At 46.6% G+C, this 23,754-nt stretch overlaps 1 protein-coding gene across 13 annotated transcripts in view; it reads left to right on the top strand.

Annotated features, from left to right (window-relative positions):
* Positions 1–6,848: 6,848 nt before the first annotated feature.
* Positions 6,849–23,754, top strand: part of EGFR (epidermal growth factor receptor) — a 194,465-nt gene continuing 177,559 nt past the window's right edge. For all 13 annotated transcript variants that reach the window (XR_009542090.1, XR_009542089.1, XR_009542087.1 and 10 more), the window contains exon 1: positions 6,849–7,008. Coding sequence is in view for 5 of the 13 variants with exons in the window: in XM_060157499.1 (XP_060013482.1) it covers positions 6,921–7,008 (88 nt within the window). In the remaining 8 variants the exon portion in view is untranslated. The remainder of the gene's footprint in view (positions 7,009–23,754) is intronic.

Here is a 23,754-nt window from a genome sequence, read left to right as displayed (position 1 = left end):
ATCTAATGGGCTGCGCTCCACCGACTGGGCTCAGAGCTGAGCCCATTAACTGCGTTTGTTTACTGCTCTGTCTGCATATGAGGAAGGCTTAGAAAATCTCCAGGGAAATGAAAGAACGTTATATATACAACCCATAGCTCCGAAAAACACATGCACACAGTGTATTTTTTGTCATTTGCTATCTGCTAGGTGCCTTACCTACATTAATTCAAGTCATAACAATCCTATGTGGCAAGCATTAATGACAATTTACAGAGACAAACACTAAGGATTTTGGTTGGAAAGACTGAATAAATAAAACATGCTCAAAGTCACATTTACTTAATGGCAACTTTTAGATCGCTGTTCATTTGGTTACTTCACACCCACCCCCCCGGCCAGTATATATATTTGTGTGTGTGTAAGTGCGTGTATAATATATATTATACAAAACACACATGTATAATATATATGTATGAATACTTATGTATCAAATGTAAAACAAATAATTTAATATAAATGATTCATAAAATATATCATTTAAATATTTAACTAGGGGTTTAAGTCCTTCTTGTATAAATTAAGTAATGCCAGGGTATAACGGAGTAAGAAACAACCTGCACATCCAGGTAGCCGAACAAAGGTGAGTGTCTCTTCCACTCTTCCTGTCCATCGTGTAGACGCGACCAGCTGAAGGGTCTGCTCCCTGCCGGCAACCTTCCTCCAGGCCCAGCCTGAGAAGCAAGCCACTCTCTGGACCATTACCAACTAAGGTAGAGGAAAGGGTGTCATGGGGAAGTGTACCCCACTTTTGAGAGTCTGCCCAGAAGGAACATGAATCCCTCCATTAACATGTTATACAAGTCGAAGGCTGATTTCCAGGGGACCAGAAAGTACCATCCTCCCGTGGAGGTGAGGGCAGGCAGACCCTGTGGGACACACTACTTTTCTCCACTGGGCTACAATGAACTGGTCTCCAGTGAGACTACTGAAGAGGAGAGGCAGCAGTGCACTTGCCAAATGATCTCAGCATGTGACAAAACTAAATGCCACCCTCAGAACAACTCACCAGTCTCCAGTGACACAACAGTAACTTCCCTGAATGCAGGCATTGAGGATTCTAGTTACGTCTGACATTTATTTTTATAGTGGAAGAGTAAAACATCCTATTATTTTGATGGCATTGAAAAATCAGTGAAATTGGTGAAAACTAAAGAATAGAAAGGTTCCTATTCGTACACGCACGCAAACACACACACACACACACACACACACACACACCCCGAGTTAGTCTAACTAATCTTTTACAGGCTGACTGTAAGTTCTATGAGGGCAGGAACTGGTAGCTGACCTCTGTCTCCCAGCCACTTTGTACTCAGTAAGTATTTAGTAAATGCCACTTATTCCAACTCTGAAGTTTAATAAAATTGCTAACAACCCTGAAAAGTTCTATGTGTTTTATTTTATTAACAAGGTATTTTTTTATTATTCCTTTCTCTCTCCCTGAAACAATTCTTTTGGACAAAGTGCTTACCTGTCACCTATAAAATGGCAGGGCCGTATCTCCAAGGTGCCTCTCACCTCTAAGCTTCAACCTCAGGCTTTCTTGTGGCTCAGTTCTATGAAATTAACACGTGCAAGAATTTCTGATTTTCCATTCAATTGCAGAAACAGAAAAGCAATTTACCTTGGATTGCTCTAGCCCTGTTAATCATTTTTAACCTACAATATTCTCCCCCTTGCAGACCCTCTAGATCTACCATCACCTAAAATGCCACTTTGAATCTAACTTCTGGGGACTTTCTCAAAAGTGATCTGCTCCCTTTCACAGTACTTCTCTTACTTAAAGACAATCTAAAGGAAGTAGTTTTCCTGGCCCTTTTGAACTCTTCGTACACAGTGTCCATTTGTTTGGGTGGGGGGTGAAATCTCAACTAAAACATGAGAGAACACTTTAAGACTTTCAAAAAATTTCTCTGCATCTATATTCTTTGTGAAGAAAAATAAACTGATACCATTCTCTCTCTTCAGTCTCTTTAGTTGTTTCCTAAGAAAGCACGCATTCTATCATTTGTTACAGTTTACTATGGACAAATCGGTCAGACAAAACTTGTTGACCTCCTAATGCTCCACCTCCTTCCCTGGGCTTCCTCCATCGCCAGCTCAGGGTCTGTTCATGCTCATCACACACACGTCCCATAACCGAGAGGTAGAGCCTTCTCTCTCGGCTCTACAACAGGGCTGCATTTCTCCCCAGCAGTTTTTAATTGGTTAAATTCAATTCTATGCCTCAAGAATGTCAACCAGAATAATGATAGGGTATAATCATGAGCTGTGATAAACATCTGTCCTTTTACATTATTCCATATTTGAAATATACTAACTTAAAATAAGGTCTATCACGGTATTCAATGCATTATGACCTCTGGACCAAAATCTCTCAACAAATAGATATGCACACACAGGCCATGAGCCAGAACGAGTTGGATAGAGAAAGGAAGGGAGAGGTGAGAGGAAACCACACCTAAAAAGTGGCAGTAGCACTATTTAATCAGTGCTGCATAGGCTAATGCCTATAGTAGCCACGCAGGCCCCATGAACTGGTGGGTCAGGCTTGGTGGTGTCGGCGTGAGCTGAAGACCCAGTGTCCTTTCCGAAGGGGACAGGGATCACCCCGCCAAGTGCCAGCTTGCATGAAAGCACACCCAATTGGCGAGCACTTTCCATTTTTCAAAAGAAACACAAAATTCACATTTTATATATGAAATCTCCTGATTTTTAAATGCTGCTATTAACTCAATTAGAAGAAATATTAAATAAGCCCCACAAAACCACATCTGTATCCTGAACTTGGTCTGCCAGCCACCAGTTGAAACCTCCAGGCTAGTGTTTCTAGTTATAACTATTCCCTGAGACAAGTGGTGACACCTTGGACAAAATATTTAGCGTCAGTTTTAAACCCTTAACATGGGCAAGGCATTGTACAGAGTCCAGAAACCTCCTACAGGATCCCTGTGCAAAGTAATTAACAAACATCTCAACAACGCCAGAAACTGGCATTCAAAACGCGATCCTGCTTTTTGAGCATTACGTAACCCTCAACCCTAGAGATAAGGAAGAATACTAATAACATATACTACTACTAAGAATACTAATGACAAACGAAGGCCTCAGCGCTTTGGTGTCAGCGTATGATCCCTGAAAAAGAAGCTGCTGTTTTCTATTCTGCCAGAGATAGGTCTCAACTCAGAGTCAAATGCAAATAACTCGACTCAAAGGGAGAGGAAACCTGGAAAGCCTGCCACCAGCACCGCCCAGGAACCTCGACAGGCTTTCTGAGGCCACTGACTCCTACGTCTCAGAAGCAGGTAATGCCTGCTCACAGCGTAAAATTGTAAGTGTGTAAAAGGACAGACATTTGAAAGACAAGTCTCCTTCTAATTCCTGACCCCCAGCTACCTAGCTCTCCTCCCCAGTGACAATTCTTGTGTCTTCTTAAAATATATCTTTAGAAGAGTTGTTGAGTGCGTGTACATTGAAATGGGAACCTGTTTTAGACATGCATGTTCTTAGAGAATTTTAGGATTGGAAGGGATCTGGTTCAGCCCTTAACTCACAGCTTCCCTTCGCACTCTTTCTGCATACAAACCTCTCTATGGATGGAGAAACACTTTCCACTTGGAGGCAGCTCGTCCCACTTTTAGATAACTCTAGTAGTTGACAAAAGACATTTTTAAAAATTCTGAAATCTGCCACTCTGGTGTTTCTTCCTCTTCAACTCCTGCTTTGACCTCAAAGGCCAGAGAAAACAGGTGGTCAAATGCCTTTTGCCTAAAATGGAACTTAAAATATTTGAATCCCTCCCACTGTCACCCTGCCAAATAACCTCGGCTTCTCCTCCCCTTCCACAGGGTGTGTGTTTCAGGGGATTCACTGCCATGTTCCTTCCAGAAAGGATTAAAGTCTTATTTAAAATACTCAGAAACTTCTTCAAAGAGGAGAACTGCTCATTAGAGGAGGGGAAAATATTTCCGATTTGTGGCTAGCAAAGTAATGAACAGCCTGTGTCATGAAAATGGATGGACCACAGAAGATTTAATACGGGATGTACTACAGTCTCAGTGCAAACTTGGTGTGCACGGATGCTTTATGTAGGAATTTGGGGGCCAAGTAGAAATTTTGGGTGTGCCTTCTCTAAAAAGCTTCCAAGATATTCTGAAATACAATTTGGGGGCCTCAAGTCTCCGTGTCTCAGGTCTGGAAGAGTGGCAGTATGAGAGTGACGAAGGACGTGGCCAGGGTTTGAGTTCAAGCCTGGCCTCATGACTAGCAAGGATGCTTTGGGACTTTGGGCAAGTTATTTACTTAACCTTTCCCAGCCACAGCATCATCTTGCTATAAAAGGCAGACAAAAGCGTAACCTAGCTCATGGGTGGTCAGATAAGCTAATTTCTGATCAGTACTTAATACAGTGGAGTCAAGGCTGCTCCTGCTATGCCTGTGGTGGTGGTAGGGGCAGCTTTTGCTCGGGATATGGCTCAGGACGTGACGTGGGATCACTTTTTGCAGAGGCTGGGTGGTCAAGCATCTTGTCTACAGGGCCCAGTCTGGGCAAAGCTCCGTTCTCTCAAGAGGATGTCCTTTCTGTTAGCTCAGCCACACAGGTTTTTTTTTTTAACAAGTAACACATTCATGAGTACACTCCACTCCACGTACCTGTCAAAGAGCATAAAGTCATCCTGAATGTCACCCCTCACATCACAAGCTCAGAGGAGACACTGAACCTTCACATACATGTCCCAGGAGGCTGCTGAGCCTCCCCGCTCCTCTCCAGTCACTGGGACCAACCCCGTACGGGTTCATGTGCCTGCAGTGGCACCCTGCCTCTTCAAGTAATGGTTCTCACAAAGCTCTGCTTCTTGAGATGCCATCAGGTCGTATGGAAGGATGTACTATGAAGGTTGTTGCTCTCTCCTTTTGCGAGAGTCATGGGAGAAATCCCTGTGCGGTCTTAAATATTTGATGTAGCTTGAATAGCTTGGTGTTTTAATGGAGAGTATTCACGTGCTACCACACAAATGTTTCCTTGACAATGGCTTAGGGCCCAGTCTGTGGCCCTTGTGCACAGAATTTCTGTGAGCAGATCCGCTACGAGACGCACCCTTGGCTGCATTCTGTGCCCCCACTGCTGTGTGCCTCGGTGTCCTTCTCTAGCAGGTTGTCCTTTCCTGAGGTTGTTTCTTTACAAACCACTTTAAGTCCTCGTTTGGAGCGTGTGGAGCGGACCGAAGCCACAGACTGCAGAACGTACACAGCCCTCTTCATCCAGGGGCTGGATGAGTTCAGCAGGCTCAGTGGTCATCCTGATTCATTAAAACAAAGAAACAAACACAGATGACTCCAAACTTAACAGAAGTCTCAGGTTCCATGGACTTGCTGCCTGGGAAGGAAAGATGCAAAGTTCTGCTCCTCCCACCGTAGGAAAGGTCCTGCTTTAACTCCACTTACTGTAGGTTTGTGATTCCTGCTTAAACAGCAGGGAGACCAGAGCTGAACCGCCTGAATGTCACAGTGGACCTGGTGAGGAGAGGGAATCTGGCTGTAGACAGGCGGAAGATATCTGTCCTGCAGGCTTTGCTGAAGGAATTTAGCTTAAAAAGTTCCTGCAGGGGCTTCCCTGGTGGCGCAGTGGTTGAGAGTCCGCCTCCCGATGCAGGGGACACGGGTTCGTGCCCCGGTCCGGGAGGATCCCACATGCCGCAGAGCGGCTGGGCCCGTGAGCCATGGCCGCTGAGCCTGCGCGTCCGAAGCCTGTGCTCCGCAACGGGAGAGGCCACAGCAGTGAGAGGCCCGCGTACGGCAAAAAAAAAAAAAAAAAAAAAAGTTCCTGCAGCCTGAGAAAGCCAAATTTCTTCTAGCCGAGTCCTTAGTGGTCTCCCTGGCTTTTCTCCTGCCTGAGTTACAGCGTGGTTGTCTCTGGGCAGAGGGGCACCTAGCTAGTGTTTGTGCTGAGCCTTGATTCTCAGCGCTTGACTTTTTGAAGTGATTTACTGCATGCATTTGCTTTTCAGGTACTCCTGGCACATGAAATGCTGCGGGCTCCTTCGGTGCCCATGCACTCGTTCAACACACATTTTTCCAAGGCTAGTCTCTGTGTCAGGAGTTGGGTGCCCTTATTTCAGATGACTTCGAGGGTGCCTGACGGGATCCGAAGGACCCTCGGACTTGAGAGCGCATCTCAAGAGGCCAGGCACCCACCGCATCCACGCGGGCGCGGCTAACTGCCTTCTTGGAGGCCAGGCCGCCGCTGACCCCCCACTGGGATGCCGGGGTGCTCAGAGGAGTTGGGGGCCAGAATAAATCGGTGGTTTCCCCCTAAGTACCATCATCCGGCCTTGGCCTAAGGCTCGGCCAGTTTGCCCGGAGCTAGAACAAGTTTGCTCGGCAAGTTGAAGGGAGGAAGAAGGGAAACGGGAACCCTGGCATAAAAGTGGCTCGCAGTAGGCTGGGTCAACGAGACAGCAGGCAAGTCCGCGGGGACGCGTCCCGAGGGACAGCGCGAAGAACGCCCGGCTCGGCAATGAACTCCCGAGGCCTTGCTCGGCTCCGCACGCCCCCTCCCCGGGCACCCGGCTCCCGGGGCCGCCGCTGTCCGCCTCCCCCTGTCCTGCCGGCCGACGCTCCTCCCGCCGGTTCCTCCTCCGCTAGGCGCGCCGTCCGCCCCTCCTCCCGGTCCCTCCTCCTTCGGCTCGGCCTCCCAGCGCCCCCGCCCCCGCCCCAGAGAGCTAGACATCCTGGCGGCCGGCGCAGCGCGCAGCCTCCGCCCCGGCTCGGTGCGCACGCCCGCGGCCCCGCGCTAGCCCCGTCCGCCCCGCGCCGCCGAGTCCCGCGCCCCCTGCACGGCCGCCGCTGCGTCCCGACCGAGTGCGGAGCCCGGCGCGATGCGACGCTCCGAATTGGGCCGCGCCGTGCTCCTGGCGCTGCTGGCCGCGCACTTCCAGGCGAGTCCGGCGCTGGAGGAGAAGAAAGGTAAGGCTGCCCGCGCCGCCGTCCTTCCCGTCCTGGGCGGCCGCGCTTCTGCCGGGCCGCCGAGGAACGCGCGCCTCGGTTCCGGGCGGCGGGGCACCTCGGGCGCGAGGCGCGGCGGGCCGAGGAGCCCGGAGCGTGGCTTTCCCGTCCGCTCTCCTGTCCTCCGCCGGGTGGAAGCCCCGGCGAGCGCTTGGTGCGGGGCGGGTGCGTCCCGGCACGTGCGTCAGCAGTCAGCCCGGGCCCGGGGGCCGAGGAGAGGCGCGGGGTCCATCCCGCCCCCTCGGACCTCCGGAACGGGAGCGGCCCTCCGCACCCGCGCCCCGCCCCCGGGCCGGCTCTCCGACCCAGCGAGCCCTCCTCCCGGCGCACCCTTGACCCTGAGAGCTCGTCCCGGACACCAGCCACCTGTGCTGCGCGGCTGGGAGGGCCGCCCCTCCCTTCGGCACGGCCCGTCCGCGGCCCCCCTGCCGCCGCGAGCTGCCCCCGGCCGTCCGCGCCCTCCCAGACGGTGGGCTCTCGTGAGTGGTGGCTTCCCGGGACTCCCGAGACTCGCCCCCACCTGCAGCCTTTGGGCCGCGTGCCCGCGCTGCACGGTGGAGTGGACAGAGCGGTGGGACCGGCCTCGGCGCGACAGCCGGGTCCTGGTGCGAACGCCCCAGGGGCGGAACCCTTCCTGGCCGGGGCCCCGCGGTTTCAAAACAGGACTCACAGCAAGCTTTCCTCCTCAAAATCCAGAGATTTTTCTCTTTGGGATGTGTCTTCTAGCTTTTTGAAGAATTTGACATTAGGCCAACCAAAATATTAAACTTAAGTAAAAAAAAAAAAAAAAGGATTGATGTCCATGGTTCATGTGTGCCCTGCCCAGACCCAACATGAGCGAGTCTGGCTTCGTGACTACCGACCATAAAGTCGCTTGACGCGAGAAACATGCCTCAGAAGGTTTAATTGCACAATTTCAAGATCGAGCAGCCCGGGTTCCGAGAGTCAGGTCTGTACTTGCTGTTGATGTCATTGGCACAGGGAGTTGGGTTTGGGGCTGAGCGCCTTTGCTGTGGGAGCGCTAAGGCATAAAGCAGTGGTTCCCAAACTTGGTTGCAAATTAGAATCACTTGGACTTTAAAACAAAACACAACAAATGATGTGTGGCTCCCACCCGCAGACTTTCTCATTTCTCTGGGCTGGGGTGAGATCTGGCATCTGTATTTTAAAAAGCTCCTCCGGTGCTTTTGTTGGGCAGCTGGGTTTGGCAATCACTGGCAGTGGAGGTGGAATCTCTGGAGAGATTACCTGCCCATTTACAAAGCTCTTTTGGAACATCTGGAGTTTTAACAGTCTTGCAAAAATATGGGAACGAGGACGTGGGGGTGATTTCAGTAATAAGGGATTAGTCTTTTCGCTGACGGGCTCCCCTACTCCATGCTGTGAACCCGGGAGGCTGTGGTCCTGCGCCTGAATCAGCTGACAATAGGGTTCTTCTAGGCAGGTGGCAAGGGGACCCCCTCCTTATTTTAAGTGAAACTCTTGGAGTGCCTCCAAAGCATCGCTTTTCTCACTCCAGAAATGTTCCCAGCTCCTTGCCGTTAGCCCTTTGAACACTACTGTTAGTGCTTGGCGATTTGTTTCTAAGAAATATATAAATACCACTTAATTTTCCTGTTACTCCCGTGTTTGTTTAAAACAGAATCCTCCTGGATAGAATAGTGAGAGTAGGTGGGCAAATGTCATTGGGTTAAAGTAACATAAAAAGACCAAAGTGTAAGGGGCAGATTATTAACAAAAAGTGTGAAAGACCCGTATCAGTCAAATTTGGTCAGTTCTGTTCTAGAAAATTTACTCATTTTAGAGAGATTTGTTTGGTTCTAAGATATGGTGTCTTTTGTTCTTCCTGCACTTGGTCCTGTCAGACACCGTTTTAAGTGTCCTCTTAATCCTTACATCGACCACATGAGGTGGGTCCTCTCATTATATATGGGGAAACTGAGGTACAGAGAAGCGACTTTCCCACAGCCAGCAAGAGGCAGGATTCAAACTCAGGGCTTCCCCCAGCCCCTGCCTGTGCTGTCTTGTGTGAGTTCTGGTTTCGGGGGAGCCCTGTTGGTGTGTGTGATGTAGGAAGCTGGCAGGGGAGGAAGAGGACCGGGGATGGGGAACCCACCTGGCGCGTGGTCTGGATTCCTGCTGCCCGTCCTCAGGAGACACCTTTTGTGGAGGAGCTCGATCACCAAGTGAGCAGTGACCGTGGAGATTGCTGGACGGTTGTTGAGCAAGCCCCTTGCTCTTGCAAAAGGGAAAGGTGAAGGCGCTACTCCGGAAGTGATCCTGGGTGGTATTCCCAGCCAAGCCAGCCTGCCTGGCCCCTCCTCTGAGGACATCCTTGGTTCAGTAGGTCTGGGCTGTATTGAAGAGGACAAACTCAGGGATTCCAAATTGTATCCAGAGTGAACCCTCCTTCCTCTAAGGAGACCAGAGGACTGCCACTCAGTACTGGCCTGGAGGCCAGGAGCCTGTGTCCTTATTCCCACTCTGTGTGAAGGTGGACATGTCCCTTGCCAGCTCCAGGTCCTTGAGCCCTCATTGCTCAATTCAACAAATATTTATGGAGTGCACAGAATGTGCCAGGGACTCCCGAGACTCCTGGTCAGGGGTAATCTTAATGGTTTCTGTTGTTGCTTCCAGAGTGGTTCTTTGGACCACTAATTAAGTATTAGTAGATTGCTTTTCAGATCTGAAAAGGAGACCAGTGTCTGTGTGTCTGTCATCTGTTCACACCTGGGTAGCTAGCAGTAACAGGCTGATAGCTCCCGTCGGCTTTGGACTGCCATTTCAGGCTTCATATGTTTAGTTTTATAGTCCATAGATTTTCAGAAACTTATTCTGAAGTTTGAAGAAGGCGGTTGCCAGAATCCATTGTGCTGTGTAGTTAGACTTGGTCCATGGGATGGCACTAACATGTTTTAAAGTGTTTTTAGAGGTAGTGTCAGCCCTGTTTGAAAAGAAAATACTCTTTGTTTTTCCGTTGATCAAAGCTCCAAGACCAGCAGCTAGTGTCTGAAACTTTCTTGACAGGAGTGGCAAGCCAGCTCTAACATTAAATTGACGATCATGGTGTTTAAGAGAAGATAGCCCCATGCCGGTGCCCCAAGCCCTGACACGGGGGCAGGATCAGAGTGTTGCGGACACACGGCTTGTTGAAGGACACCTAAGAAATTGGCTGGCACTCGCCCTGTGGCTTGCTGTGAAAGTTGTGCTTGTGTGTGTGTTTGTGTTTTCATTTGGACTCAGTATAGTAGAAACGGGCTTATGGTTTTACCAACAGAGGTATGTTTTGAGAAAAGGTCCAAGTTCTAGAACATGGCTCACCCATGTGTTGTTTCCTTGTGGACACAATTTAAAAATTATATTATGCGCTGAACAAATCCCATTTTTGTTTTCTTCTGTCACTTGTGGACATTCAAAATTATGATAAGAAACATTTTTGGTCCCAGTTAATTATTACTGGCTTATTTCTGAACCATCAACACACATGGAACAGAACTTACATCTTAGCTTATTCTCGTAGGTCATTCCTGTTTGCATCAGAGCTTCTGCCCATACCTTCTTTTTCATCTCCCTTCTAGAAGCTTGTCTTTTCTGAGAAAATTCCAACAGTTGTCTCTTTGCACAGCATCTAAGGATAGTCTGCCATCCAGCCCATGGGCGTAAGGAGGTGAGCTTGAATTCGGGCAAGGATCCAGGCTTTGAGACTTATGCCAAATAACCGGTTTGACGGAAATTTTCACATTTTCAGAGTCATCAGGTCCAGCTTCCTTGCAACAGGTTTAGATAGAAACACTCGATTCAGTTGTCTAGAAAGTTCCCTGAGCCAGCTGGGGCAGGAGGGGTAGCTGGGGCCGGCGAGCAGTGGTGGCTTGTTTTCTTAGCCTCATTAGAAGCTAAGAACTGGATTTGACATTTTAATCTCCGAAGACGCCGAAGTATAGGATCAAATGTCTGACCCTGCTGACTGAGCATCTGTGAGTTGCATATGCTTAAAGTAAACTTTACTCCTACCAAATTTCAGCAGCTTTTGCTTAAGAAAGTCGTCTGTGAAAGCTTGAGTGTGGGGTAGAGTTTCCTTCTCTGCCCCACATTATATCCCATTTTGGTGGGTTCTCATGGAAAAACCCAGAGTCCAAGTATCTTTTCTGGCTCTATCTGGAACTCGTCATTATCAAGAGTCTCAAATTGCAATTGAGTGGACTCAGGGTTAGGTGAGAATGCCTTGTACACAGTTCTTGTTATAGCCACAATTGCACCTGTTACTAAGGGGCCAGCAAACATGGCCTTGATTTAGTTCATTTAATTGCGTTTATTTAATTATTATTACATAAGTTAACCACTGTTGTTCTTCCTTCGAATAAAAGGATGAGTATTGCTGTGTATTACAGCCTTGGCTTTTATTTGCTCTTTTTTCTTTATGTTCGAGCCATGGTGACAGTTTGTGCTGCTCCATCCCCATTTTGAACTCTAGGAATGAATCTGACTGGATACTTGCCCTTAAGTGTCTAGAAGTCAAGTATGGGAAGAGAGATCTATAGATACCAAGTGTGAAAATGTCACAGAAGCGATGATAGAATTCCATGCAGGATAAAGAAGCCTTCTGGTATTTAGTCCTTGCTTTGAATTCTACCTGGAGAGGGGGCCAGGTATAGCCCCAAATGGAAGGGATTACTCATTTGAGCCTGCAAAGAGCTATGGGTATTTCCCCAGAGACTATGATGTATGATGTGAAGGGCATTCCGAGAGAAGTGCCAAGAGTGGCGAAGTCCTGAAGAGCCCTGGTGATTCAGTGTGATGGGAGGGGAAGGGAGCGTTGCTGAGCCTCCAGTTCGCGGGGAGCTGTGTGTGAAGGGAGGGGCACCGTGGAGTTCGAAGCTAGGAACTGGCGTGACGTGTTTGGTGTTTCGGAAAGATGAGTCTAGCAGGATTGTGGGGGATGGATTATAGGGGCAACGGTAGCACTAGGGAGATGGGTGACTCCTGCAGGTGAAATGATGTCGCAGGACCAGTGAGGTTGCAGAACAAGAGACTCGGGCAGATCTGGAGGTAGAACTGATTGATGACTGTGTGTAACGAGTGTAAGAAATGGAGAATCCCAGGATGCCACACAGGCTTCTGACCCGGAAGCCTGGACAGATGTAAATCCGTTCACGGAGGCTGCAAACGCTCCAGGCGGGATGGAGTTGATGGGTGGGATTTGCAGCGCTCCGATGGGAAAAGTCCAGGAGGCAGTAGAGCATACGGGTCTGGAGCCCAAGGGAGCCGTGTGGCCTTGAATTGTTGTTTTATTAGATGTTTCAATTGCAGGCATTGTCTTTGGCTGTAGGACAGCTCGCCCCAGCCTGCTTTATGCTCACTGTCACCGTCCATACTGAGCCTGGCCAGGTTGTAGATCACCAGCTGCTTTTCGGACTAGGCTGCCATGGTGAGCAGCCTGACCAGGGCGGTTATCAGCAACTGATGAATAATATATCGTGCATCGAAGTACGGTGGGAATTGTATTTGTGTAGCACTGCACATCCTCAGATGGGAATCCGCCGTGTCTTATTTAGGACAGCATCAGATTACTTGGTTTTGTACGTTAGTGACTGAACCAAAAAGACCAGGAGGTGACTCCTTTTTTAAAAAACAGCAGCCTTTCCACTTTGAACATTCCTTAGAATCACCAAGGAGCTTCTGAAAAAGAGGATGCCTTGCTGCGCCCTAGGCCAGTCCAGTCAAAATTTCTGGAGGATGGAACACCGGCACATACTTCTGAAAACTCCCTAGGGGGTTGTGATGAGTGGAGTAAGTGGTGTGTATAGCTTGCAGCAGAGAAGAAATTTTGTCTTTGTTCTTGGATTCCCATGTTTTACTCATTACATCAGCTTCCTCAGGAGTGAGGGGCTGGTTTATATTTCGTTAATAAATGAGTCTCTGAGTTGCATTTTTTTCATGAATTGATACATGAGAAGTCTACTGCAGTGGCTCTCAGAGTATGTCCCAAGACAGCAGTAGTAGCGCCTTGAACTTAAGAGAAATGTACATTCCTGAATCCCCAGCCCGGACCTCTGAATAAGGTACTGGGGGTTGGGGCCAGGGTTCGAGAACTGCTAACATGCTGCCCGCAGGCCTCGAGCTGGGTTCTGGGTACACACTCGAGGAACGCAGGAACTGTGCTCGGCCTTACTGGATACACAGTTTGCAGGGCTGAGCTGGGGGAGGGGCACGTGTAGCACAACGTCTCATGATAGACGTGATGGGGGTTTCGGTGGGAGCCCAGAAAAGGGGCTGCGTCTATCTCTGGGACAGCGGCAGTGTCTCAGCAAGAGGACATTTAGCTGGAGCTCAGAGAATGAGGTTTTTGTCTGGTCTCCATGCGAAGGGAAAAGAGAGAGATGATACTGTGGCTGGTAGTCCTGCAGCAGGCCCGCCATGGCTGGCCACTTCATAAATGCACAGGTGAAGGCTTTAGCATTTCCTGCTTCCTTTTCTGAACGAGCATAAGGAAACTTACAATGTCAAAAGTAAAGTGCCCGAGAGCTGACACATTTTATATTTAAAAAATAAAATGGTCATCTGGTCATCTTCTTAAAAATTAACCAGATATGAAGGATTGAACTAGAATCTGGATTATAGTTCATAGTTTTAACATTCTCCCCAATAGCAAGATTTGTCCCTAAAACTTGTCGTGAATAAGAAAAATGACTTCGTCCGATCCTTTATTTAACTCCTACTACAGAAAGCAGGGAGAAAATGGCAACAAAAGTCTGCATAATTCTAGACACAATAAACACATGTTGCATCACATTGAACTCAGAAAATCTCTCAAATTAGTCGAGCCACTATCACTTACGAATTAGAAGACATCTATTTCCTGATTCACTGTTGAAAATTGCACAGGTCTACCTGTTTATTTGCAGAGCTCATTTGGAAACAACCAGGCAGATTTGGAACAGGGGATTAATGACTGCGAAATGCTCCCTTGTGCACTCATGCCTGCCTTTAAGTGGAAGGAAATATGGAAGTGGTTCTAGACCACTGTTTACTTAGCAGTTGTTGTAAGAGCATTTCTGAAGGATTTTATTTTGATCGCAGAAATGTGATACCTGAAGGTTTTACTGCTATGGACGTGCAGGCCTGCACATGGTAGATGATGTCATGATGGCCTTAGCAGTTGTAGTCCTTTGCACATGCTATCATTATGACCACTTGCTGAAGTTCCTTTCTTTTACTCTAGGTTTTGGAGAAAACTGATGCATTGCATATAGTCTCTCAGTTTGACAAACTGAATGTATGTGAAAAACTGCATGCTTTAGTTTCTTTGCCCTCAGTCATAAATTCATCTCTACTTTAGTGTCTGGAATAAAAACAGATCATTTATTGAATCTGTGCAAGTCCTTAAGGACAGGCAAGTGTTCCCAGAAATCTCTTATAATTGTAAATGGGATTTCAGAAAGTTTTGCAAAAAAATTTTTTTTATATCAGAAACCTGGTTTTACTTATTTACCAGCACATGTGGAATACCTGAAGTCTGTAGGGAGATTTTATCGCCATACCCCTTCTGCATTTACGCAGTATCTCTTAGTTCATTCGTATGCATCATAAGCTAGAGTAGATGGCTAAAATTGTGCTGAACAAGATAAACCATTTTAAGTTTCTTCCAGTACTAACTTGTAAGATCCTTTCTTTTTTTTTAACTAAAGTATGCTTTAACATAATATTAGAAAGTTAAAAAATTATCGCCTCTTTTCACAAGAAAAGAAAAAAACACCCCACTACTTTTGATTAAGTCCAGATGAATGACAGAAAAGCAAAAGGTGGTAGTCTAGTCGAAGCATTATTGTATCACCTGTTGGTATTTAAGGTATTGATTTTTAAATACAATGCATTTCAGAACTTTTTCTTGGCTTTGATTTGCTACAGAGTTAATAGAGAATCAGAAACCTTTCCTTACTGTTACTTCCTGATTTCTTTCTCTTGCCATTTCCTGATACTTTAATAGACTTTATGCATGGAACATATTTATGAGTGAGAATAATGTATTGCCTTAATCTGTCCTCCCTCCCTTGCCCTGTTTGCGTCCTTCCTTTCCTCCTCCCTTTCTCTCTTTCCCTCTTTTTGGAAGTTGTTATGAATAAGCGTTTGCAGAGAAAGAAAACTTCGACAAAAGATTGCAGTGAAAAACTTTGAGGAGTGACTGCAATAATACACTGTAATTTTTTTTAAGTTAGAACGTATCAAAGACATTCAGTATTTATGATTTTTTTGTACAAATAAGCATATTCTTGTATCATTCCTTAAAAGTGGTGTTGCTAAAGTTTTCCTTAGTATGTAGCTTAATGTATTTTCCCCCCAGTAATCTGTTGTTAGTTACAATAGGAAGAGAAAACAGATTAGAATCTACCTTCCTACTTTCAACTTCCAAAAAACAACTAAACCAGATGGTTCTGAGCCTCCTGCCAGCTGGAACTGTCTATGAAATTAAAAGCAAATCTAAATGCATGCAAGATATATATTTAAAGATGTCGATAATAAACGTATTGTCCCTATAATTTAGATGCTAAAACATTGATGTCATAATAATAATAATAACACCTTGCATTTATACTCACTTCACAGTTTACAAAATGCCTTAATATCCATCTTTCCTAGGCTCCCAACAACCCAACGGGATGAAGATAATTATCCACATTTGAAGGTGCGGGACCCAGGCTCACAGGGGTTCTGCAGTTTGCCCATGGTTACTGGGCTAGTCAACACTTAGGTGCCGAGAGCTTTTCCTGCTTCACAAAACATGCTGTCTCCCGACATGTGTGACACATCTGACACAGGTGACACATCTGATACGGGTGACACGGGTGACGCATCTGACATGGGTGATGCATGTGACATGGGTGATGCATCTGACACCTGTGACACATCTGACACAGGTGACGCATCTGACATGGGTGACACATCTGATACGGGTGGCACGGGTGACGCATCTGACACAGGTGACACATCTGACATGGGTGACACATCTGACACCTGTGACATATCTGACACGGGTGACGCATCTTACACAGGTGACACATCTGACACAGGTGACGCATCTGACACGGGTCGCACATCTGACACGGGTGATGCATCTGACATGGGTGATGCATCTGACATGGGTGACGCATCTGACATGGGTGACACATCTGACACGGGTGACACATATGACACGGGTGACACATATGACACCTGTGACACATGTCACACGGGTGATGCATCTGACACCTGTGACACATCTGACACGGGTGACACCTGTGACACATCTGACACGGGTGACACATCTGACACCTGTGACACATCTGACACAGGTGACACATCTGACACGGGTGACACACTGTCACCCGTGTCAGATGTCCCACACACTCTCCTTACCCCTCCTCTGAGACGTCCCTGGTTCTTCGCTGTTGACGCTTCCTATCATTTTTAGTCCTGCTTGTGAATCAAAAAACTAACATAGAGCATTCCTCAACATTTCTGTTATACATCTATTACTTGTCTTTAATGCCCCTCACAATTCCTGCTCTGTATTGTTCCTTTCCCACTTTTCCTCTTGTTGTGAAGTATTTTTGGAGAGTTTTCTCTTATATATGTGTTGTAATAGCCTGTTGCATAAGATACAGGCATTGAACTTATGAGCCTTGAAGACATTTACTTTAGAAATTAAAAGTATAACTTTATTTTAAAGAGTCGTAAGCTTATGTAAATTTGCCAGACCTGTAAATACTTGAAGAAAAAATCAGGGGAGAAAGCACCTTGATGTAGCAGTTGGGTCAGTTCACAATGCGTGTGGCAAAGTGTGCTAATTTACTTACACAGTTGTGCAAAGAATCGTATTCTGTGATTTAAATGAAGCACATACTTCAGTTCATTAGGGTGTGTCAACAGCTATGATGAAAAGAGACACACTTAACAAACAGTGTGCTCTCCAGGGATGCTCACGTCTACGTCATACCCTTTAGACAAAGCCATTCTGGCAAGTATCATCCTTGGAAGTGTGGACTTAAGGAGAATGTATTACAAAAATGAAGCTGCCCCGCTTTGAGGAGCTTTGTCGGTTAAATGGATGGAACAAGGAACATGACGGTGGGTGGGCCCCTCATTGATGGAGAGACACCTTTCCTCAAAGAATTTCCAGATACACTGTTCATTCTCCTCCATTACAAAGGAAAGAGCCTTTTTCAGTTATTGTTTATTCCTAACATAGTGGAAACTTTTAGTACTCCAGCAGAAATTCCCCAAGAGCATGTTTATATTTCATAATTATCAAGTGAAATAGGGAAAATTCTGTATGTAAGCTGAATACTTTTTTTTTACTTTTTAATATTTATTTAGGCTGTGCCGGGTCTTAGTTGCAGCATGTTTAGTTGCGGCATGCAGACTTTTTAGTTGCGGCATGCGTGTGGGATCTAGTTCCCTGTCCAGGGATCGAACCCAGGCCCCCTGCATTGGGAGCGCGGATTCTTACTCACTGGACCACCAGGGAGGTCCCTGTAGGCTGACTAACTGATCTGCAGTGCAGCCTGTGTACTCAGGTGTAGGGGCTGTCACTGAGAACGTGATTTTTGCAGCCTGAGATGGCATAGACCCTTACAGTGAACAGGCAGCTAATATATTGATTTCAGGGCCACTCTAGTAACTGAGCCTCTAAGTCTTGCAAAAGTTACTTGGGCAAAAGCTATGCCATTTCACTTTCAATCAGCAAAGTCTTCCCAGCCAAGGCAGAACAGACAGTTAAGCAATTTGATGAAACGGGACAACGTAAAGAGTCAGATGAGTTGCTCAGATTTTCACTTCACTTTCAGCCTCCAGAGACTTTCTCTTGTTTAAATGCAAATTTAATGGTGTCCCTGGCTGGGGGAGGGCATTAAGTGAGAAAGCCCCAGGTTGATGGAGGACTTGGGTGGGTACCTGAGTCCATGTTCCCTCGTGACATAGGGATTGTCCTTAAAGTCTTGGCTAGAAAAGCTAGCTTTTTAGGTTGAGCAACGGCGACTAAATAGTCATAATGTTGCCCAGTTGCAGAAACGAAACATTCAAACTATAGCCAGGGAAAGAAGCAGTCGAAAATTCAAGGTCTAAACCATCCTAGGAGCCAATGAGGATGGGGTGTTTGATGCCACGGTGGGGACAGTTCTCAGGAGTGTGTTCTTCTGTTGCATTTTTTCTTTCTTCCTTGGACTTCACTTTGGGGAGACGTTGGACTTTATTCCCCTTCTAGGCTTGCATCCTCTCATCTAGGTGACAAGGGAGAGGTAGACCGAGGTGGCAACCACGGTGCAATGCAACGGTGGTGAGCGCAGGGATGCTGAGTGCATGTTTGTTGAAGTTTCACAGGCCGGGTGGCTTTTGGACACTATGTACAAGGTTGCTTTTTAATTAAGAGAGAACCACTGGGTACCACGTAATGTAATAACAGTACGCAGTCCTGATCTCATGACCGTCACATGTCCTGTTCACGAGGCGTTCTGTCGAGCCAGAAAAGGCATGGGCTGAGTTTAAAAGGAGCTTTAAAAGTAACAGATGATAATAAATTAACACCCAGTGGTTTTGAAATAAGCCATCACAATGCCAACTCAGCAGTGTCTCTCAGAGATGGGGAGAGGGTGGGATGATGAAGCCCGTCTCTGTCTGAGGAAATGGCTTCGTGCGGTGAGGTGGGAAGAGCGTGTCTGCAGATGAGTTTCCTCAGCGTTTGATCGGTGAAGTTTCTTTCTGCGTAGACCTCCGCGTGCACACACCTCTGCCTCCTGGTGTGTCCTGGCTGGCCCTGACAGGTGGGAGTCGTGTGCATCCTGACACACGCGGCTGGGACGTTTGCAGGTCGGCGGCACGTGTGTGCCACCTCCAGAGACGTGCGACCACTGCCCTCTGGCCGCCTGTGACTGTCCTCGCTGTGTTGTTGGTGTCATTTTGCCGCAGATGCTTCTGGTCGCTTATCAATTTTCTGTGCCCACTAGTTGGTATAGAATTGATTCTCCTGAAGAATCTGTATCCGTTTATATTTGGGGTGCTGTAAAGTGGAATGTGTATGTCATTTATTAAAATGTCATTATTAAATGGGGAAAATGTTCTGGGGTTTCTTGACTCAAACAGGGAAAGAGGACACTTCCTTAGCCAAGAATTGACTACATTGGTGGGGTGAAGAGGACTCACCAAACCAGAGGTCAAAAGGCCACATGTGCCCATTGTTCAGGGCTCTTGGAGTAACTGCCCTGAAAACAGAGGCTTCCATTAGGTGGACGTTTGTGAATTTCACTGGTTCTGTGTCCAAAATGATCATGTCTATGAGTAATTTTTCCAATCTAAACGTTATTATAGTAAGCTAAAGAATGCATGCGACCAGCGAGTCTAGGACTAGTCATCACCAACATTTGACGGATGACTTTTTCATGCTAGAAAAGGCAATCATAACGTTCGTTATTATTCGTTATTATTATTATCGCTATCATCTGATGTTCAATTTTTTGTAAACAGGAAAAATAAAATGTGTACATGGGACTAAAATATAAATATACAAAACAAGGAATATATCAGAAAATCTCTAGATCCACTGTGTGGTTCTTTTTCTGGGCAAAAGTTACTGACTGAGGCTCTGCATCCTGCACGCTCACAGGAAGGTGTGGGGTCTGGGTCAGTCTCCCCTTGGTTGCTGGGCACGTTGGCCAAGTTGAGTAACCCCATGAGTCCTGTTTTCCCCATCTGTAGCATGGAGACAGTAATGGTGCTTATCTCCTGGGGCTGCCCAGAGGATGAAAGCAAATGGTTTGTTTAGAGGATGGAGTGCATTCCAGAAGAGCTCACTGTTATCACTGTGTGAAGCGCCGCTGACTTGCACTCTGACCTCTAACCCTCACCACGACCTTTATGATCCCTGTTGTCGATGGGGAACCTGGGGTGGGGCAATGTCACATCGCTTACGGAGCTCATCCACCCAGGCAGCGTGGCCCTGGCCCCTGCGCGGCAGCCGGCGTCCTCAGCAGCTGCAGGTCTCTGCCCCAGATGCCCACTCTGGCTCGGGATCCTCAGGAGGCCATGGGGTCCAGGCAGGGAAGGCTCAGTGGACCCAGTCAGGGCCTCAGTTTCCCTCGGAAGAGCATTGTTGCTGTTTGCTCCTGTACGGCCCTGGGCCAGTTTTCAAAATGCTGCTGATTTCATTGTACAACCTGATGATTTGTTCCTGTGCTGTTTTCACATCAGCACTTTGATTACAGCCACTGTGAAGGCCCATTTCTCGTCCGTTTGGCCTGCTCACCCTCCTTTCATCACTGCAGCGCACATGGCAGTGATGGCCACACACGTTTCCCCCGCCTTTATGTCTTCATGGTCCCCTGGACAGATGCCCTGCTGGGAGCCCTTGGCCCTTTCAGCCACAGTTCAGTTTCTAAAGAAAGAAAAAAATGGGTCTGTATTCCCCCGTTCAATTATTATTTGATCTGAAATTAAGCTGTTTCAGGTAGTGCTTAGTGCACTTGTGGTGGGTCCTGAGCTGCAGCATGTCCTGCCCGGGGGCCGCTGCCTTTATCTGTGGCATCAGCCTCAGAACTTCCTTCGCTTTCCGATTCTTCACCAAGTTTGTACTAAGACCTGCAGGTGCTCTTGTGGGACCAGGAAAATGTACCAATTATCTATCTATCTATCATTTTATTTATCATTGTTTTTGAATTTGCAAGATAACAGATTGGTCATGAATGAACATGCTAGAGACTTGCTATTTCCTAGCAGCAGCATATAAAAGTTATTTTTAAAGTTGTTTTAAATCTGTGAGTAAAAATAAATTGCTTTTGCTGCAAGAAACACCAAAAATGGAAAAGCTAACAGTCCAAAGGCGATAATTCATCTCATAGGCGTTGTTAGCAGCGTAGCTGCTTTAAACAGTGAGAAGATTTATGAGACGCTTGATTTACAACTGGGTTGAAGGGCGTTCTAACCTTCATGCTAGGTCTCGCCATCCTTGAGCTCTTTGGAGTCACACAGCACAGTCATGAAGATGTGGCTTGCCTGCGAGCGGGCCATTTGAAAACAGGCAGGACACACAGGGAAGCAGTGAGCGCTCCTGACACGTAAGCCTTTGGGAAACAAACATTTATTTTCTGAGAAAATTAGCTTTATGGTTAGCTCTTTTTTGTTGTTGTTTTTTAAAGCATGGGAGAAAAGAAAACCTGCAGTTAGGAAAGTTAGGATTAAGGAAGTAAACTGCTGTACCTTCCCTAGATACCGTTTGAGAGAATAAGTTCTTCACTTTCAAAACATACTTCAGGGCTTCCCTGGTGGCGTAGTGGTTAGGAATCCGCCTGCCAATGCAGGGGACATGGGTTCGAGCCCTGGTCTGGGAAGATCCCACGTGCCACGGAGCAGCTAAGCCCGTGTGCCACAACTACTGAGCCTGTGCTCTAGATCCCGCGAGCCACAACTACTGAGCCGTGTGCCACAGCTCCTGAGCCCACGAGCCACAACTACTGAAGCCCACGTGCCTAGAGCCCATGCTCCACAACAAGAGAAGCCACTGCAATGAGAAGCCCGCGCACCGCAACAAAGAGCAGCCCCCGCTCTCCGCAGCTAGAGAAAGCCCACACTCAGCAATGAAGACCCATTGCAGCCAAAAGTAAATAAATTAAGTAAATAAATTTTTTAAAAAAACACACTTTAGAGTAGGTATTTGTCTGAACTTAGTATTTGGATCTTATTTTTTTCTCAATAATTTTTTGTTTTGTTTTTACTTAATAGAGATGTTCAGAAGGCTTTTGAAATTGTTGTAGTCCTTAGACTAAAAATAAAACACTGACCACCTTATGTAAATATGAATGGTGGTGTGCTGCAACAGCAAAGCTTTCTGTTGTTAACTTTTTATTTTTAAAGAATTACAGATTCACAGGAAGTTGCAAAATAGGCAGAGGGAGGTCCTGTGCACCCACCCATCCCCAACTGCCCCCAGTGGAACATCTTAACAAAGTTTTAAATATTTAGTTTGACGTCTTTATCTACTATAACCTAGGCTAAATGCTCACTATTTTAATTAGCTAGTAAGGTGATAATATAGAAATCATAGCCTTCACAGTACTATTTAGAAGTTAATTTTTTTTTTTAAGAAAATTTTGGTCTTTAAATTTGGAGGCCATGGAAGCATGAGGAAGGAAATGGAATGAGGGATGAAGGGAGAACATAGACAGACAGACAGACAAACAGAGAAACAGAGAGAGCGATAGAGAGATAGATTGCTTTCTTACTTGATTGATTGGACAAGCCAAGCATTCTCTTCTAGTTTGGGGGTTAATTTGCCAAGTTTATATTGCGTTCAGATCATAAGTGGTTGGGTTTTTGTGTGTGTACCGTTACGTCCAACCCATGTTTATTCTCATCTGTTTGGTCTATTTTGCCTTCTTTAATTATCGGTGCCCTAGATGAGGGTCTTCTGGATTGCTGGTGATGTCATGTTTCTTGATTCAGATGCTGATTCCACAGATGGAATCACTCAGTGAGGGATTCATGGACCTGCATGTTTTTGATTTGTACACTTTTCTGCATGTACGTTATACTATACTAAGTTTAAAATACTGGACTCACAGTCACTAGGTAGAGAAGATAAAAAACCTATAGGGAAAGCCAAGATTTTATTAGAAAATTCAGGATCCCAAGGGCAGTATTGGACTTCCAAGTCAAGGCATTGCATCTGTTCTTTCTTTTGGTATAAATAGCAAAACGATCTCTTCAACTCAAAGTGAGACTGCTCTTCCTGTTACTTCACTTTAAGTTAATTACAAATTATTTTAAATATAGGGTTGGAAAAGGATAGCATCAGGGTGGCATATTCCTTCTTCTTACATATATATAAAATTCCCCCCCAGGAGAAAGCCTCTTTTAACAGGTACTCACCAACTGCAGAATCCTTGCAGAAGGACAGTGTCATTGGAGGGTAACCACATCTTCCTTCCCTGTCTGTTACCTCCCAGTGTCAGGGTCTCATGGAGCTATATTTAGACCCACACAGGGAAAGAGAAGAGAAAACCAATCCCATGGTAAAGACAGCTCCCAGTGCACACAACAAATGCATTCCCATACCGCAGATCCTCTTGTGGGAGTCTCTAGAGATTCCCAGATCCCCAAGCATGCTGAGCCCTGGTTCTTACACCTGTTCCAGTGCACAGCCATCAACTATGCTCGCAGTACAGCAGGGGCGCTTTATCTCAATGGATTGGTATAATTTAGCAGAATCATATTCATGTTTCATTTCCAACTTTTCAGTTCAGTTCAACTCAGTAGGCATGCATTAAATGTTTACTGCATATATTGTGTACCAAGAAGCTGCTGGGGGCCGGGTTCCACAGTCAGCAAATGTAGTCTCTGCCCAAAGGAGCCTGCAGTCCAGAAGCCCATTCCTTCTGTCAAGTTTCCCAAAGTGAGAATTTGGTCTCATGTCGTTTGTGAGTTCTTCAGAACTGGAGTGACAGTCGCAGGAAACCTGAATGCGTTCGCTGGGATGCTGGTGTGTGGCTGTGAATCAGGATGTCGCTTTCAGAGCCCCTCACAGCTTTCTCAGAGCCTTTGGCACACTTTATCTTGTTTGAATAATCACGCAAGAATAGCCTCATTTCGGGGACTTCCCTGGTGGCGCAGTGATTAAGAATCTGCCTGCCAACGCAGGGGACGCGGGTTCTGTCCCTAGTCCGGGAAGATCCCACATGCCGTGCAGCA

The sequence above is a fragment of the Lagenorhynchus albirostris genome, chromosome 8, assembly GCF_949774975.1.
Source record: "Lagenorhynchus albirostris chromosome 8, mLagAlb1.1, whole genome shotgun sequence".
Taxonomy (NCBI): Eukaryota; Metazoa; Chordata; class Mammalia; order Artiodactyla; family Delphinidae; genus Lagenorhynchus; species Lagenorhynchus albirostris.
This window is presented reverse-complemented; position numbering and strand designations above follow the sequence as displayed.